We start from the raw sequence: 18,720 nt of genomic DNA, 5'->3' as shown, positions 1-18,720 counted from the left end.
GTCTCCCCTTTTAAATTTTAATCAATCCAGACTTTTAGAGGTCTTTGAATTTTTTTTCGCTAGTTATTGTCTGAAAAACAGACATTTTTATATATATTAGATTTTCGTATTTTTTTCATTGTCCGTTTTTTTGGGCATATTTTTTATATTTGGATCTTTTAATAACGTTCATCCTGGCATTTGTTACTTTAGAGAAAGTGAGTTTAATTGTGGTTTCAAAAAACTCTAAAACCAGTCAACCAGAGGCAATGTCAAAAATCACAGACATGTTTTTAAGAAATTGGCAAGACGGGAGACTTTTTTCTATTGAAAAAGCAGTTGTAGCATAGTGGATAGGGGGTTCTCTAACAATGTCGGGCATGTGTGTAGCAGTATATGGAGCAAAAAATGCATGTGATTTTGCCGTCCCATTGACTTCAATACAATTCAGAGAATCTTGACAACATAGTCAACAAGACCTGAAATTAAGGAAAAAATATTTTATTGGTAGCCCAAATGTGGAAAAAATGTGTCACGAAAAAAACAGCCATAAGTTTATCTAATTTATTTTGCTACAAAAAAAATGTGCAGCAAAAAAGTCACCCATAAAATCATCATCATCATCATCATTTATTTATATAGCGCTGTCAAGATACATGTGTTTCACAAATTTTACCCCTTTTTGTGTATTTTCCATAGTTAAACACAGATTCACTCATGACTTTTGAGGAATAAAAATTATTGTACCAGCTCAGAGTTTCAGCAATAACATTACATCCCATCTGCCATTTCTGTGCACTCTCCTCATCACAAGCAGAACTTGGTAAGAGAGATCAGATCATTTGTTCAAAGGCTAAAATGTTGTACCAGGTCTAGTGAACAACAGATATTTGCTTTCACACAGAAAATATGAAAATGTTACCTGAGAACTGGTTACTGTAAGTTACTAGACTTGCAACTTTTATCACATTAACCTACAAGTGAGATGGCTTAAGTGGGAGTGTTGAAAGACCAATCCAGCTGGGCTGATAAATGTAACTTTTTCTCTAAACAAGATATACAAAATTAGGCCAATTCTTGGAGGCCCATTTATTGAAGGCAGAATTTTGGTATTAGAGCTTTTTGAAACCATGATTAAACTCTATTTCTCTAAAAACCATGACTGGCATGAAAGTTATTTAAATACCCAAATACAAAAGGTACGAATGAAAAGAAATACTGAATAAAAAAAAACACAAATATCTCTAAAACTCTCTAAAAATTCAAGTTTTTCTGACAATTACTGGTGAAAAATAATCCGAAAACCTCTAAAAATTGAATGGCTAAAGTAAATGTCCCATAGGATCAACACAGCTCCCTTAGTCTTCTATGGGACCTCGACTGCTTTTACTTGGAGGAGTTTTGTATTAGAGTTTTTCATGTTTTTAAATAATGAATACCATGAATGTTATTAAAAGATATAAAAAGTATGTATGGAAAAAACACTTAACTATGCGCTAAAGGATACGAAAATTCTTGTTCTTTGGACAATTACTAGTGAAATTCATTAAAAATGGTCCAATAGGACCAGCGCAGCTCCCATTGATTTCTAAGGGGCCTCGGCAGCTTTTTAGTTTTGTACCAATCTTTTTTGTGTTTATTAAATTTAATAAATCTTGAAATTTTATAGTTTTAGAGAAATACAAAAAAAAAGAAATACAAATTTTAGTTAATCGACCCCTTATTGTGAGGTGTCTCAATGTATTACCAATACAGTTTGTGAAAAGTGGCTGACACTTCTAACACTAACATAATTGTAAAAAAAAAAAAAACCATTAATTAAAACCATTTAAAAAATAGAGAAACAAAAAACAAAAGAAAAAATCATATGTACCTGTATAGAAATTCATATAGTGCTACAATTAGCACGCATTGGACTGGCAAGAGAAAGTACAGTATCTAGCCCATATTAGCATTGGAAAGTTTAATGGGGAGTTGTTTTATTTTTTTTTTATGGCATGAGGAATTTCTATTGTGTTTGTCATAAGTATGAACATTCCAGTACGGACTGTGAAAAAGTCTGCAGATGCAGAAACTGCAATTCTTGCCCCAAGGCTAAGCAATTACATTTTGCCCTGAGATAGACCATGTCTATTTGTGTGATACCCACTGAATTTTTTGACAGATTTTGCACGTGCCAACCAGGTTTCCTCTCTATCCAGTCGGATAGATGACCTTCAAAGGGCAATTGGACTGTTGTTAGTTTATAAATGTAACCAGTATAAATGATGTATTTTATATAGAGAATAAAGTACCCCCTCTTGTAAAATATAAGGGCTAGACGGTTGGAGGAGATTTTAAATCAGGCGTGGGGGGAGGGTTCAGTAAAAGATTAAGTGGAAAACAGGTTAGATGAGATAGTGGGCAAAGAAAGGGAAAATGGGGGAGTGTAACAGTCGGCACCCAACACCAGAACAAACACCAGGCACCCTGGTCTTGGCTCGTGCTTCATCAGTAGTGTGACCGCCTTTGGGCCTCAGGAGGAGCCCTCGGCTTACTTGGATGCCACCTAGACTTAAACGAGAGGTGCAAGATGAGAGTTCTGGATAGGCAGAGGGGCACGACTGTAGAGCAAAGTCGTTGGGAAGAAGGTTGTAGTACAAGGCGTTAGGCAAGAGAGTAGTCAGATCAGACCGGGTCTAGGATCCAAAAGTTGGGATGCAAGAGGAATTGAGATGGAAATCTAATGATGTGCATTCCTGTCTACAAATGTATCTACAAAAAACTGAGGGCAACAGGAAAATTCATAGACAGCCAAAACTGCAACATTGAGGAGATGGATAGTGACCCTGTCCTATAAAGAACAGGGTAAGCCGGTGCCTGAGAGGACCAGAGCACATTCTACAAGGGCCATTGCATCGTCATGGGCAGCAGAAGCAGGAGCACAACCTGAGTCAATTTGCAGGGCTGCAACATGGGCTACTACAAACACATTTATCAAGCATTATAAATTATATATTAGATCTCCATCTTTGGCGCAGTTTGGGGCATTCAGTACTGCAGGACGCAGCTGTAATCTAATTAAAGTTCTGTTATCAAGTATCAGTTGCCCTCCAACATTTATTGTTAGGGTACTTACTAGTGATGGGCGAATTTGCGCCGTTTCGCTTCGCCGAAAAATTCGCGAATTTCGCGCGAAACGGCGAAAAATTCACGAAACGGCACCGGCGTCTCGTTTTTAATGCCGGCACCCGTTTTTTCGACGCCGGCGCCCGTTTTTGACGCCGGCGTCCGTTTTTCGAAAAAAAATTTTTGACGCCGGCGAATTTTTTCCGCGAATTTTCGAATCACTAGTACTTACCCAAATTGTTATGCTGCCAGGGGATGGCCAGGAAATTCATTTTCTCTTTTACTGCTATAGATTTTAAAAAGCTTGAGAGCTGCAAAATTGAACATCTCATCATCATCTTACACTGATAATACAGGATCTAATTAACAGCATACTGTGTAATATATGGCTTTCGTATTTGTTTTGTGGCTTTTCTCTGATGCTGGGGGCCCAGGTCAGTCATCTTCTCTGCCTTATTCTAGATCTGGACCTGGGTATAAAAGAGCAGATTCAAGGCTACATAACATTCCATCTTCCATTTCTGTGCACTCTCACAAAGAGGTTGTATCAAGTATAGTGAAACATAAATGTGAGATGCTTAAAGGTTATCTGGAAACTGCTTAGTATGGGTTACTAGACCTGGTTCAAATTGTGCAACTTTTAGCACAATAACCTAAATGTGAGGTGGCAGGACTAGGGATGCTGAAAGGTCCAGTCAGCTGGGCTGCTAAATGTTTTACTCTTCACCAATAAAAGTTTTTAAAAGGGGCTGGCACACACTAACACTGTAAAAGAAAACGTTAATTAAAACCATTTGAAAAGCACTAGAAGAATTAATTTGATTAAAAAAATGGTATGTACCTGTATAGTAATTCATAGTTATCATAAGTCATATAGTCCTTTAATCAAGCATGCATTGAGCTGACGAGAGAAAGTAGCTGGTCACATTAAAAAAACAGATTTTGGCACCAGTTCATTTTAGCATTAGAAAGTTTAATGGAGACTTGTGTTTTTTTGATGGCATGAGCAATTTCTTTCAGTTTCTTTCAGTTCTATGTCTGTTTAGGTTTAACCATTACTTAAATGACTTAAATGATTTTGTTACATATATGTTTATCTGGGGCCTTCTCTATTTTAAAATCTACATTCTCTTTTGTTATCACAAGGGGAATGGCCAAGGATAAATGCAATTATTCCTGCATGGTAAAGTTGGGGAAGGGTAATTGACAAAGCCACCTCCTTGCCACTGCCCACATCTAGGCTACTCTTTCAATATCTATGGCACCATGTTAGACTTTGTCTCAAGATATATTAGCTGGGTTTTGACCAAAGACACATCTTGTCTGACTGGTATCTACAGGTTTAGCAACAAAATCTGTAATTAAATATAGGTATACTGTAGGTAATAGATATTTAGCCATGCCTGTAGCATTAATCATTAATCATTCATATCTATATTAGTGTTAGATGAGATACCTTCACATCACACAAAATAACTGTTTGTTTTTTTTTAAAGAAATATGCCATACTGAGTACAGGTATAGGATCTATTTCATGGAAACCCATTAAACAAAAAAACATACAATGCCACTATAGTGTCTTATTTAAGCAAGCAGTTCTTCATTTCTGACTTACTTGTTTTTTTCTATAATAATAAGACATCACTGTATCTTGTTTTAATGTTATTTTTAAGCTTTAAGGTGTGATGCTCCACAATATGGAAATCACCTTTATCCAGAAACTGCAAGGCCCTTAACAAGTCATAAAACAGATCCAATATCTGTAATATGATGGGGGCAACGATTGTCACAGAAACACCACAAAGTTTGGCAAATCATGATAACTTTAGTGATGTGACATCATACATGACATAAACTTTTCACTTTTTTATTGTAAATTAGATTCGCAACTACCAATTAAAAGAACAAATGATTTTGTCTCTTTTTTTACCAGACACAAAAATATTATTTTTTTACAATTATCAAAGGTTAAGGTTAAATGTTTTGATTTCAAATTTCCTTTTGCTGTTAAGTATTCCCTCAGCTACATTTGATTCATATGTGAGAAAATACTTGTAACAATAACATAGTTATTATAATATATAAAGCGATATTAATATTCGGTTCCAGATTTTAACCTACATAAACTTCACACTGAGTTTCAGGAATTTATCAGGAAACAATACTTTGGGAGTCTCAAATATAGCCCTACTAATCTCAAAACTAACATAAGACTCAAGACAAATTGATGGTCAGCCAATTAGTAAACAAATTCAGCCCAATAAAAACAATGGAGCTATTAAATAATAAAGGTGAACTGCGATTACTTTCAAATATTGTCTATGGGGTCTCAAAATACATAGTAAAATAAATCAGTTCTGTAGTCCAAGAACCTAGTTAAGCTGAGCGAGCATTTATCTATTTACCCTTTATTTTAATGTTGTGGATATATTTACTATGTGCTTTTGAGAAAGTGGCTGGATAGCCATGAAACGCGTTAAGCTATGGTTCCCTTATACATGATGTTTTTTTAATGGAATATTAATGGAACAATAAAATATGGATTTTTAAAGAGACTTTCAAGTCTATGCATCTCCCTCCATGGTGCACCGTATATACTTCTAAGGTTCTGGACAATTAAGCTTTTCCAGGGTAGCTATTCTACGTGTGGCACATGAGGTTTGAGTGCTCCCAGGTAACTACTCTTGTGCTATATTTACTATCAAGCCAGACTATTCTTGTTAATGAACAAAAACTGACTCTGTTACTCACTCGGTTATTCATTCTTAAGGCTTTTTCTTTGTTAGAAAACTCCATTGTAATTAAAACAGACAGATTTCCATGTGTGAATTCCCACACATCCCATTAATGTAAATGCATATAAATAATAAAGGCAATCATTTGTAAGCTATTTTACTGCTAATAATGTTATCCTGACTTTGACTGGCCATCTCTCAGGTGTATACTGATAACTCAGTATCTAATAAACATTACATAATATATGTCTTTTGTATTTGATTTGTGGAGGTCAAGAATTTCTCTGCCCTTTGCTATCGTTGGATCTGTGGATACCTACAGCACTTTACTACCCCTCCTATTATTATTATTACACTTATTGGATGGCATCATAATAATGCTGTCATCCATATTTGATTTGTCACAGTTTGCTGGAGAAATTACTGACAAGTGTCTTGCAATGACTTTTACCAGAACATGCTACAAATTAATATTTTTTCTTCACATTCATGGATATGTTTTGACAAGTGGTGGGTCCTCCCTTGGGCACAGGCAGCTTTTGGCCAGGCACTGCCTAGACCTAGAGCCTGCACCAGTACTTATCCAACCCCAATAACCCATACATGGCAACTAGGGACTGGTGAATTTGACGCCCATAGACTTGTATGGCGTTGTGCGGCAAAATAAAAAGACGCGCAGCAAAAAAAAATTCTTGACACCGATAGACTTTAATGGGTGTCAGCGACATTTCGCCAGCGGCAAGTTTTTGGCGAAACTAAACGAGTCAAATTCGCCCATCCCTAATGGCAACCAACAAATTCTTTGTCTACTACACTTTGGGGCAGATAGATGCTGTGTTAAACGAAATTTGCCAAAAAAAGGTATAAAAATCTGTGGAAAATAAATGGCGAATTTATCAAGGCGTGTTCTGTTTTACAGCATGCTAATGCCAGATTTGTCGCTGTTATTTTACACTGCTTCTGACCTTTGTACATAAGTTCTGGTGGAAGCAACTATAAAGAATTACGCTATTTCTTACACGGTGAATGCATGGCAAATTTTGATGCTGTTTTTTTACACTGCATAATTCATCTGCCATTTAGGTTGGATGGGAAAATATGATGATGTAGACTTGGGACAGAGGGTTTAAATTTTTTTCACACCTTGTGCAGCTTGCAACTTAAGCTTTTGTGCCTGGCCTCCAAGCAAAAACACCAAATATATATATATATTATTGCCATAAAATAACCACCTTACAAGGCTACGTAACATGCCAGACACTTCACCCCCTAGGGAGTTAGGTGGGCAACCCGCTAATGCAGTGAACCAGTCTCAAAACATGTTGGCTACTTATCTGTTATAATGACTACAATCAAGCCCCAATATCAAGCATTGCCTGCAGCTGTGACTATCTCTACCCAAATATCTCAATGGGCTGATAAGAGACTGCTGCCTTATTGCGTGCAATATGGTTACCCCCCTCCCCACTCCCTGAACTACACCTCACCTGCTTCTTCCTTTTGGCCCTGCTTGCCTTACCAACAACAAGGTGTGTACCTAATAGGAATTATACTGAAAGTAATACAGTGTATCAATGCTCTTCTAAGTAACAATGGTAAATAAATGTCAGTGGCGTAACTTTGGACAGTCAGGCCCCCCCCACCAAAAAAATCTACTGAGGGGGCGTGCACAAACAGTCCCTCCTCCCCCAGCTCCCCTCCTGACCTGCTTGCTCCACACCTCCCCAGACCGCATCACTATTTTATTTTCTCAGATTGGAGAGGGGGACTATGACACAGCAAACTGGCACCCCTCCCTGTTTCCCAAACCTCCCCCCCCCCCACGACTGTGGGGTCTGCTGTGTAGTTACGCCACTGATAAATACCAAGAATAATATGTAAAGAAAACAGGCTTCTTAAACAATTAAATATAATCTAATCATTTCTCATAGTGCTAAGGATCAGCACCCATTTCACCTGTTCTGTTAACCTGTATTTGTATGTAATCTATATGTTTTGATAGATATACTGCCCTCTAGTGATATGGGGTTTGACAAAAAGTCTCCACACCCAACATACACCCAGCCCTAACCCACTTGCCTCTGATTCACACCCAACCCTACTAGCCGAGCCTCCAGTATTTATAGACCAGTGCTCGACCAGCCCATCTGTGATGTCACCGAAGGGTCATCTGGATCGCTTTGACGCTTTGTCTGGAGGTGGAATCGGGGCAGAGTAAAGTCATGGGCAGAGTGGATATATTGTAAATCTTGTCCTGAACACAAAAGATGTGTAGATACCAGCCTGAACCCACCTGACTGCAGATTTCTCCCTTTAGAGCTTACAGTCTAAAGGGAAAATGGGTGCATGCAATACACCTCATACCATGCATCAAATATAAGCTCTTATAATCAGAATCATTTTACTCCTTGTCAGTATTTGTCTGTAATCTGCATGTAAGTATCTCATGTATATTGTTTTATTATAATGATAAAATCATCTGTTATGGGCCTGTTTGCAGTAACAAACCCTAAACTGCCTGTGGATACACCCAGGCTGATAAGCTCCCATATTTTTCCTTTAAAATGTTTTTTCTATAAATAGAATAGAGGTATTTTGCTTATATACTTCAATCAAGTTGGAGATATTCCCATTTTCACTTTTCATCATCACCATCATCATTTATTTATATATAGTGATGGGCGAATTTGGCCGAAAGAATTTCGCCGCAAATTTGCGCCTGGCGAATAAATTCACCCATCACTATTTATATAGCGCCGACAAGATATGCAGTGCTTTACCTTAGTTATCACAAACAGGGAATAAATGGAAGATAACAAACAAGGGTTTACAGATTACAATAGGATTAGAGGGCCCTACAAATTAGAGTTTAGGTTACGGTGCAATTGAGACATTAGGATTTTAGCAACAATTCTGATTTATTGAAAGTTTGGAAAAAAGGAGAAAGTCTGACAGCTCGAGGCAGAGAGTTCCAGAGAAAAGCAGAAGTCCAAGAGAAGTCTTTAGAGGAGAATGGGCAGAAGTGATGAGAGGAGAAGCAAGGCGAAAGTCAGAAGCAGAGCAAAGCTTGCATGAAGGAGTGTATTTGGAGATCAGAGATGAAAAATAGGGAGGGGTTTCATTGTTAAGGACCTTGAATGTGAGTGTTAGTAATTTGAATTTGATTCTAGAGAAGATTGGGAATGAGTCTAGCAGCAGCAGTTAGAACAGATTGGAGTTGTGAAAGGTGACTTGTTGGAATACCTGCGAGGAGTAGGTTGCAGTAATCAAGGCAGGAGATGATAAGAATTGAATAAGTGTTTTGGTTGATTCTGAACTGAGATATGGTCGTATTAGGGCAATGTTGTGCAGTTTAATATAACAAGATTTCGATGTGTGGTGAAAAAGACAGATGTGAATCTAGGCAGGCAGCCTGCCTGTGTGGTGGAATGAAAGGTGGTGGTGTTTACTGTGAGGGATATCTGAGGGACAGGGGAAGATCTTGGAGGAAATATGAGTTCTGTTTTTGAGAGGTTCAGTTTCAGGTGGTGCTGTGACATCCAGGAGGAGGCAGCAGAGAGGCAGTCTGTAACTTGGGACAGACTGGAGAGAGGTCAGGAGTAGACAAGTAGAGTTGGGTGTCATCAACATAAAGGTGATACTGAAGTCCAAACGACTGAATACGTTTTCCTAGCAAAGTAGTATAGAGTGAAAACAGCAGGGGGCCTAGAACAGATCATTGAGGAACTCCGACAGAGTCTCTATTTCTTTCTACTTCTACTGGGATAAAATGCCAGTGTTACCATTCTGGAGATTCATCTTCTAAAGATATCTAAAATTTGAAAAGGCTTATGTAAAACTAATTCCATCTTCATTTTATTTTAGGGGGGGGGGAAACCTGGACACATCCCTACTCATACACAGACCTGCATATCATTTTCTGCCACTTGCATCTCTCTACTCAAGTCCACACCAGAAGGTATAAGAATGAAGTGGTGATCATCAATGCCACATAACATGGATTTAGAAGAGGGGCATTTAACCTAGGTGCAGAGTGTTTTTCAGTCCTACCGTCTTTAGAAAATGAATTTTGCTACACAGTTGGAAATCCAAATGCAATTTATTCAAGATACAGAGAAAAGTGAAGAGGTTCATAAATGTTTGGGAAAATTCAGCAATGCATTAAGAGGACACTGTGTACAAACACCCAGGATCCCCTCTCCATTTAGATAAAAGTTTAGCAGGAATTTACAGAACTAGATGCGATCATGATCCATCTCATTAGCAAATATCTTCTTTAGTTATTGCTATTAGCCACGGGAACACAGTTATGTCCTTCACAATGCTTGACATTTCATATAGCTAAGAAGATAGTTCCTCATATATATATACTCACTATCTTCTTGTGTTATAATATACTACTGTGTTGTGGAGACCAATTTTCTCAGATATTTATGATGGAAATTAATCATTGATAGGTGTAGAATGACAATCATTACATACTATTCAAGCATCCATTAGTTAGGCAAAGATGTAGTGATCTGTGGCTTTAAAGGGTAGCTACTGCTGCCGTAAATTAGTAGCTTCTTTTGGTTGTGGATGTTGTTGATGCAATTGCCACCGAGGTTTTGCCTCCAGAATGGCCATATGAGCTTCCTCCTCCGTGCATGGATCCACCTTCATATCCCATTCCACCTCCAAAGCATGCTTCATTTCCATATCCAACACCGTGGCCAGATCCCATGCCGCCTCCCATTCCCATTCCACCTCCCATTCCCATTCCACCTCCCATTCCCATGCCGCCTCCCATTCCCATTCCACCTCCCATTCCCATGCCGCCTCCCATTCCTCCTCCCATGCCGCCTCCACCTCCCATTCCGCCTGCTGCGCCGCCAAGAGCAGTGTAGACACTTGAGCCTCCGCTGATTACAGCTAAGATGTAAGGAGAAATTGAATTAGTAACTACTTATAACCCAATCAGTTAAACATATTTATAGCATAAATTAATTGTAGATACTTACATATGCTGACATTGTTGGAAATCTGTCCAGACATTCTGTAAAAACAAGAAAAATACTATTAGGATACATTCATAGTAAAAAATCTTGTTGCATAGGTTGCTGTCTGAGATAAACATTTGTGTGATCCAGAGGAAATCAGTAGGTAAGTGAAGTGAAACAAAGAAAACATAGGGCTGCTCTATGTGGAAAGCAGCCCTACATCTTTGTACAAAATGAGCAACACTTTTGTTTGGCTTTAATTGGCCTTGTAGTGATATGTAATAAAAGAAGTAAACTTTCACCCTTTTTTCAAGTTCTATAATACATATCAAACAGTAACCATCTAGCATTTAAAAGTCAAAATCTGATTGGGTTACTAGGCCTGGGAATATTTTGTGCCAATGGAATGCTATATACTGGTTGCATAACATAACAGTTTAGATTCCATAAACTAAAATAGAATCTGGCATTAACCCATTACCCGTGGAGGCTCTCCATTGCCTAACACTGCAATTGTCCCATTTATTGAAATCAGTGTCGGACTGGGATTCCAGACGGCCACCAAAAACCCTTAGACCAGGGGCCCACCCAAAAACCTTTAGACCAGGGGCCCACTCAAAGTATTATTTTCTTCCTTTACTTACTCAACCTCTATTCTCCTATTCTCTTTTCTTTACATATTATAACCTATTATTCCATCTATTTAGCCTCTTTATTCTCATAGAAATAGGGAATGGCCATGAAATAAGCCAAATATTTAGAAGCAGGAGGGCCCAATGACACCTTGGCCCACCGGGAGTTTTCCTGGTATCCCGGTAGGCCAGTCCGACACTGATTGAAATATAAGATTTGCTTTGATGGCACCTTACATTAAAGCTAATGCAAAGTACTGCAGTGAATTTAGTTTGTCTAGAAACAAATCTTGAACAGCCACTTTTTCCAAAAGCCTTCTGAACAAGGACTTGCCCAGTTTGCTACTCAGCAGCAGCAAAACAGTTGGCATTAATCAAGAAATGTTTTCCAGGAAGCAGGAAAAATGTCTTAATGATACACTTCATTTCATAGAACTGTCAAGTACACTAAACATTTATATGATAGTATCCCTACAAGAATGTTACAGAGTTTGTATAGTCCATGGGTGACTTTCAAATGGCCCCCTTCACATAGATTGATGTTAAAATCAATGATGTCCCCATGCAACTGACCTGCCCTCTTCTCCTTCCAGCATGTATCTGTAAGTGCTAATTTCAAGATCCAGAGCAAGCTTAGCAGACATAAGTTCTTGGTATTCTTTAAGCTGACGAGCCATGTCTGCTTTAAGTTTCCTTTCAGCATCTTCAAGATCCTTAAGTTTCTTTTCTGCGTCCTTGAGAGCAAGGTTCCCACGTTCCTCAGCCCCAGCAATGGATTGATTCAGAGATGCAATCTATCATTTAAGGAAAGGCATGGGTCCTCAGTATGGAGCTGCAACTGATTTTATACCTGAGTCACTATTGGCACAGCTCTGACCTACCTGTTTCTTGACATTTTCAATTTCAGCCTTCAGCCTCTGGATCTTACGGTTCAGATCTGATATTTCAGTCTTGGAATTCTTTATGCTGTCACCATGTCCTTCAACTGTTTGCTGCAGCTGCTTGTACTACAGTGAATATATATGAGTGAGAAACATCACTAACGTGTATCACAAACAGACTTCTTTTTATATTTCCTTATGATAACAAGCCATAGATTAACATGTTTGATTTCATAGGCTGGATGTTTAAAGCTTTTGTTGTATTTATTATTGGACTAAGCTGTGCGATTGCAGCCTAAACAAAGTGAACCAAAAGATTCCAATGAATCTAATTGAGGACTGTCAAATCCAACAGCTATGCATACAAGCAGAGAAAAAAACAAATGTGAGGGGGCTCTGCTTCACAAACTAATCATATCAAATCGTACTCCGTACATAATGGTTGTAAGGTCTGTAAAACACCATAGCACAATGCAGTTGATCTAAACCATTATTTGTGGTATATATGTGGTAGTTGAAAACTGTAGCCTTGGAATGGTGAAATGTCCCCTTTAACACTAACTTTACTTTATTGCAGAATATTGCATCCATTTTAACTTCTCTTTTAACTGAGAAGTAGGGTATAGACATACTCACCTTTTGATCGTACAATGCTTCAGCTTCCAATTTGCTTCTTTGTGCAATTTGTTCATACTGACATTTAACTTCTTTAATGATGCTATCCAGATTCAAGTCACGGTTATTATCCATAGTCAGAACGACTGAGGTGTCGGTGACTTGATCGTGTACCTGAGACAATTCCTGAAAAATAGAAAATCATACAAAATCATTTTTATTCCCGTGTTTTATTCCTGAGGGTTCTAGATCGCTAGGGTGGGGGGGTCCAGGGAAAGCTGCACTGTCTCAGGCATGTGAGAGTTAGAGGACATGTCCGGTGTGGTGGGACCACCTACAATCCCCCCTCACTGACCTGTTTCTGATAGAGTTCTGCTCTATTCAAGGGGATCAACAGGTTTCAGAGACCTCCAGCCAATCAGAAAAGTAACACACACAATGAGTTCAAAGAAAGTGCAAAGAAAGTGCAGATTGCAGCATATTTTGCACTTTGCGCACTGTTTTATTTTTCCAAAACAGACCCTTAAAGGAGAACTAAAGCCTAACTAAAGAAGTAGCTAGAAATGTTGTACATTATGTTTTGGTCTTCTGTACCAGCCCAAGGCAACCACAGCCCTTTAGCAGTGAAGATCTGTGTCTCCAAAGATGCCCCAGTAGCTCACCATCTTCTTTTCTGCTGATTCACTGCACATGCTCTGTGCTGCTGTCACTTACTGAGCTTAGGGACCCACTCACAATATACAGTACACAGAATAGAGATGTCACAATATAAGGCTGATTAGTAATTAGTATAGATAATTACCACATGGCAGCACAGAAACCAGTGCAATTAGCATCAGAATTTAATAATCAGCCCTGAAGCATCATCTTATATTACAGACAAACTTCATTTTCTGCTTGATAATTTGTGACAACCCCTAAGCTTAGCTTCTCAACAGCTACTCAGAGCCCACTGACCATTTCCAAGATGGTGACCCCCTGTGACAAGTTTGAAGTCCTGGATCATTGCTGCTATTGACAAGCTGAAACTTTAGGCTGGTGCAATAAGTTCAGTATATAAAATATGGCATTTTTAGCCACATTCATTTTTAGGGTTTAGTTCTCCTTTAAGTCTCAGTAGCAAATCAGCAAATTTAAAGTAAAGGTTTATGTATAAACATTTGGAATCATTTAACTGGTTAAAGATAATTAGGATGTGTATACAATGCGCTCTTAATGCACTTATGCTTTGTTAATGCCGTGGTACAATAAATATTAACAATAGAAATACTAAAAATGGTCCTATAGCTTCTCAGTGCAAAGGGTAAGTGAACACAGTTCTACCACTCACTAACAAATTATATACATTGTTGCTGGGGCTTAATTGTTTTTTAAATGTTTAGTATACAGTAGGCAGTGTAGGACTCATAATAAATGAGGGGCATTGATGTGGCAAATGAGCTTAAATATTTTGGCTAAAATGTGGTACTAACTTACATTTTAGTAAAATGTATTGAAAGGCATGTATACAGGGTGAACTTGAGTGCTGGGCAAGAATCAAGCAAAGATACACAGGGGTCTATTTATGAAAGGTCAAGTTTTGTTTTCTCTAAAAAAAAATTTTGAAATAAAAAGAGATTTATTATGCCCCAAAACAACAAAAAAACGAAAAATACTCCAGCTAAAACCTATGGAATAGTGATGGGTGAATCTGTGCTGTTTTACTTTGCCAATAAATTCGCCAATTTACAGCGAAAAAGCTAAAAATTTGTGTAACGCATTAAAGTCCATGGACATCAAAATAATTTTGATGCGCGCCAATTTTGACTTGCGTTAATTTTTTTTTGACACAGCAGATTTTTTGCCGCTGAATTGTTACCGCAGTTTTGCGAATTCATTCGCATTATGACAGTGCCAGGCAAGTCCATTGACTGCACCCCCCAGGTAACAGGTGGAGGTGGGGCATGATAGCTCTCAGAAACTCTTAAGTGAACTCTCCTTCACCAGAAGTACCATGCTTCCAGAGATACAGAACTGTTGCACTCTAATCATGTGCCTCTCCTACCATCCACTAGTTCTGGTTCTGGGTAGTGTGTATGATCCCACATGGAAACCTAATAGTTCCATTGTGGTCTCCTGTTCTTTACTAGGCTGTGAGAGAACTTGCAGTGTCTCATATCAATGACTGTATGTTATAATTTAGTTATGTTTGGCTAAACTGTTTACCACAGCATAAACAGTTCTGAGGAAATAGCTAAACAGTACTATTGCTTTAACTCCATGCACAGAGTTATAGAGAATACAGAATAATCTAAAAGAACATACTGTGAAATGTTATCTTTGTTGTATATAACAACAGGGGCAATTTAACTGTATTATTCCTGTTTTAGGCATCTAAATGGTTCTTACCGCAGCAAAAAGAGTTCTGAAGAAGTTGATTTCACTTGTCAGTGTATCCACCTTGGCTTCAAGTTCTGTTTTGATCATGTAGGCAGCATCAACATCCTGGAAAAGGAACAATGGTTCTTTCATTCATCTTGAGAATTTTAGTACACTGGCTTTCAGTAGGAGGGAGAGACAATATTCAGCACACACTGATCACTAACATTTAGGGGCCGATTCACTAAGGGTCGAATTTCGAAGTTAAAAATACTTCGAAATTCGACCCTCGAATTGAAATCCTTCGACTTCGAATATCGAAGTCGAAGGATTTAGCGCTAATCCTGCGATCGATCGATCGAAGGATTTTTCGTTCGATCGAACGATTAAATCCTTCGAATCGAACGATTCGAAGGATTTTAATCCAACGATCGAAGGAAAATCCTTCGATCAAAAAATCACAGGCAAGCCTATGGGGACCTTCCCCATAGGCTAACATTGACTTCGGTAGCTTTTAGCTGCCGAAGTAGGGGGTCGAAAGTTTTTTTAAAGTACTTCGACTATCGAATGGTCGAATAGTCGAACGATTTTTCGTTCGATTCGTTCGATTTCGTTCGAATTCGAACGAATTTAACCAATTCGATGGTCGAAGTACCCAAAAATACTTCGAAATTCGAAGTTTTTTCATTCGAATCCTTCACTCGAGCTTAGTGAATCGGCCCCTTATTGTTCTTGTTTCTCTCCATCTCCATTGATTATAAGGTTGGTATTTTTTGCAGCACATTTATGGGATCTATTGCCTGGAATCCTTGGGACCATGGGATTTCAGGATAAGGGGTATTTATATAATTTGGATCATCACATCTTGAGGCGTCTAAAAATTATAATTATTAAAAAAGCTAATAGGATTGTTTAGCCTCTAACATGGATATATGCAGCTTAGTTACCCTCATTATTGTGACAAAGAAAAAGGAAATTGTTTAAAAAAAGTAAGAATGTTTTGCTTAAATAGGACTCTGTGGAAATGGCATTCCTATATTTTGGAGCTTTGTAAATAGTGGGTTTCCAAATAGGACATGCCATAGCTATAAGTGCTTCTTACATGATATATAACAGCATATTATAGAAGCTGGGCGTTGTTCCTACTCAATAATGACTCAATAATGACTTTATTAACACAACAATGAGACTCACCTTCTTAAGTACCACAAAATCGTTTTCTGCTTTTGTTCGCTTGTTAATTTCATCTTCATATCTGTTTTAAGAGAACAGTGTTGTGTAAGCAGTCTTTCTTTACCAGCTTCTTGTCACAGCAAACAGAAACATGCAGGTTACACATAAGAGCAGAGCTTTATGTTATATAGAAAACAGTTTAAAACTCATTCTAAATGTACAATATTAAAATTCAAACTTATGCAGACATACTTTTTCTTAAAATCCTCTACAAGATCTTGCAGAGTCCTCAGTTCTTGCTGCAAACGGCCCTTTTCATTAATTAAATTATCTAAGTATCTCTTCAGGTCGGAAATATATTTCTCAAACAGGGGGTCTAGGTTGGCTCTTTTGGTGCTGCCCTTAGTGCCCTGTTCCTGCAACAGTTTCCATTTGGTTTCCAGGACTTTGTTTTGCTGTTCTAGAAATCTGACCTGTGATCAAAGCAGAAAATATAGAAAGATGGAAAATTAAATAACTTAGAAACATTTTTGGCGAATTCACTGTCCAGCACCTGCTGTAAATCTGATAAAGACTCACAAAAACATAACTTCATACATTTCTATATTTCAGTACTTTACACTTTTGTACTTTACAAACGAAATGCCATCTATATTACGTTAAATATTAAAGGTTTTTAGCAATACTTTAAATTTGGACATTTGTAATATTAACATTAATAACAGCCTTACCTTGTCAATGAAAGTAGCAAACTTGTTGTTGAGAGTTTTAATTTGTTCTCTTTCCTCCGCTTTTACTTTCTGGATTGTTGGATCTATAGCCAGATCAAGTGGTAGCAGAAGTTGTGAATTGATAGTAACCTGCTGGATTCCACCAGGTGGGCAAACTGGAAATCCCATATCCCCTCCATCAAATCCTGGGCCTCCCATTCCACCCATACCTCCCATGCCTCCACCACCCATGCCCCCTGCACCACCAAAACCGCCACCATACCCACCACCAAACCCGCTGCCTAGTCCACCTCCAAAGCCACCACCTTGTCCACCTCCAAAGCCACCACCTTGTCCACCTCCAAAGCCACTACCTAGTCCACCTCCAAAGCCACCACCATATCCTCCACCAGCAGCACTACCAAGTCCTCCTGCCCGAGTACTGACTGCACTTATGGAAGTTTTATATTTTCCACCAAGGTTATAAAGGCTGCGTGACCCAAAGCCACCTCCAGCCCGAGATCCTCCTCCTCCTCCAAGTGAGCATGCACTAAAACCCCCCATTCCACCACCACCACCACCACCACTGCTAACAGTGTGCCGCTTCTTGATGGAGACTTGGGAGAAAGACATGATGGCTTTGGATTAAAGCAGTTAACAGAGAAGATCAGAAATTTGAAGGGACAGATAAGACGAAGGAGATTTGGCCCCTTTGCACTGAGAGAGAGATGTGTCTCCCTTTTATCTGCTGGAAGTTAAGGGCTTGGTTGCATGGGTGTCAGAGGACCAGTTTACAGCAATAGTGGGCTTGGCATAGTTGGCAGGCACCCATCCACTCAGTCTATTACATTGATCACACCTATGGGAAAATATTGCTTTGCTTGCAGTCCTTGATCCCTTGCATATATTTAAATGTACCTGCCTGTGATGAAATTAATAGATGATACTATATAAATATAATCTCCTTCAACCTGCTACCAATGTACTCTGTTACTGAAACAAGCCTTCGGGGGTTTTAACACAACTTTCTCACAATTATTAGGAGACATTAATTTATGCAGAGTTTGTTTTACAAGTGCAGGTAATAACAAAAAAAACAGGTGAATAGACATGCTGGCTATATGATGAAATAGCTCAACTGAAAGAGTCAGCTGGAATTATTGATTTTTTTATGAGTTTGCAATAGCTTGTGCGGAAAATAATTTCAGTTTTTGGGCAAACATCTGTTTTTATATGTGCAGATGATGATTTTAAACACAATTAATGTTTTATTGTGACTCCTAAAATAAGAATATTTCTGGGGGTTGAAGTATCTTTTTAAGACTTTGCTTTATCCAAGGATCCAATGTAGCAAAATTCAGACTTCCAACAGCAGGTTGGATTTTTACTTCACAAACGAAAGGAGATAATTATGATAACTATGTTTGTTTTTAATCTTTGTGTGGGTGTGTGCTTTTTGTAAATATTGAACTTTTTGTCCAGCAGTCTAAACTGTCATCTGGTTGCTGGCGTTCCATTTTCCTTAGCAACCAGACAGTATTTAGAATGAC

At 38.4% G+C, this 18,720-nt stretch overlaps 1 protein-coding gene across 1 annotated transcript; it reads right to left on the bottom strand.

Annotated features, from left to right (window-relative positions):
* Window positions 1-9,902: 9,902 nt before the first annotated feature.
* On the bottom strand, window positions 9,903-17,871 carry krt78.6.L (keratin 78, gene 6 L homeolog). Its single transcript, XM_018247591.1, has 9 exons — window positions 17,192-17,871; window positions 16,713-16,933; window positions 16,482-16,542; window positions 15,318-15,413; window positions 12,951-13,115; window positions 12,315-12,440; window positions 12,007-12,227; window positions 10,823-10,857; window positions 9,903-10,733 (listed from the first exon to the last, which is right to left on the bottom strand). The coding sequence occupies exons 1-9, from the start codon at window positions 17,801-17,803 to the stop codon at window positions 10,378-10,380; spliced, it is 1,893 nt and encodes a 630-aa protein (XP_018103080.1). The 5' UTR covers window positions 17,804-17,871; the 3' UTR covers window positions 9,903-10,377.
* Between the last annotated feature and the right edge of the window lie 849 nt (window positions 17,872-18,720).

Source organism: Xenopus laevis, chromosome 2L, assembly GCF_017654675.1.
Source record: "Xenopus laevis strain J_2021 chromosome 2L, Xenopus_laevis_v10.1, whole genome shotgun sequence".
Lineage (NCBI taxonomy): Eukaryota > Metazoa > Chordata > Amphibia > Anura > Pipidae > Xenopus > Xenopus laevis.
Note: the sequence above shows the minus strand (reverse complement) of the source record. Positions and strands in the feature narration are given on the sequence as shown.

Coding starts and splice junctions, on each gene's coding strand:
- krt78.6.L (XM_018247591.1), bottom strand. CDS start 17,803: ATGTCTTTCTCCCAAGTCTCCATCAAGAAGCGGCACACTGTTAGCAGT. Junction 16,543..16,712: donor GTAGAGGATTTTAAGAAAAA/GTATGTCTGCAT, acceptor CTCTTAAAACAG/ATATGAAGATGAAATTAACA. Junction 10,734..10,822: donor TTCCAACAATGTCAGCATAT/GTAAGTATCTAC, acceptor CTTACATCTTAG/CTGTAATCAGCGGAGGCTCA.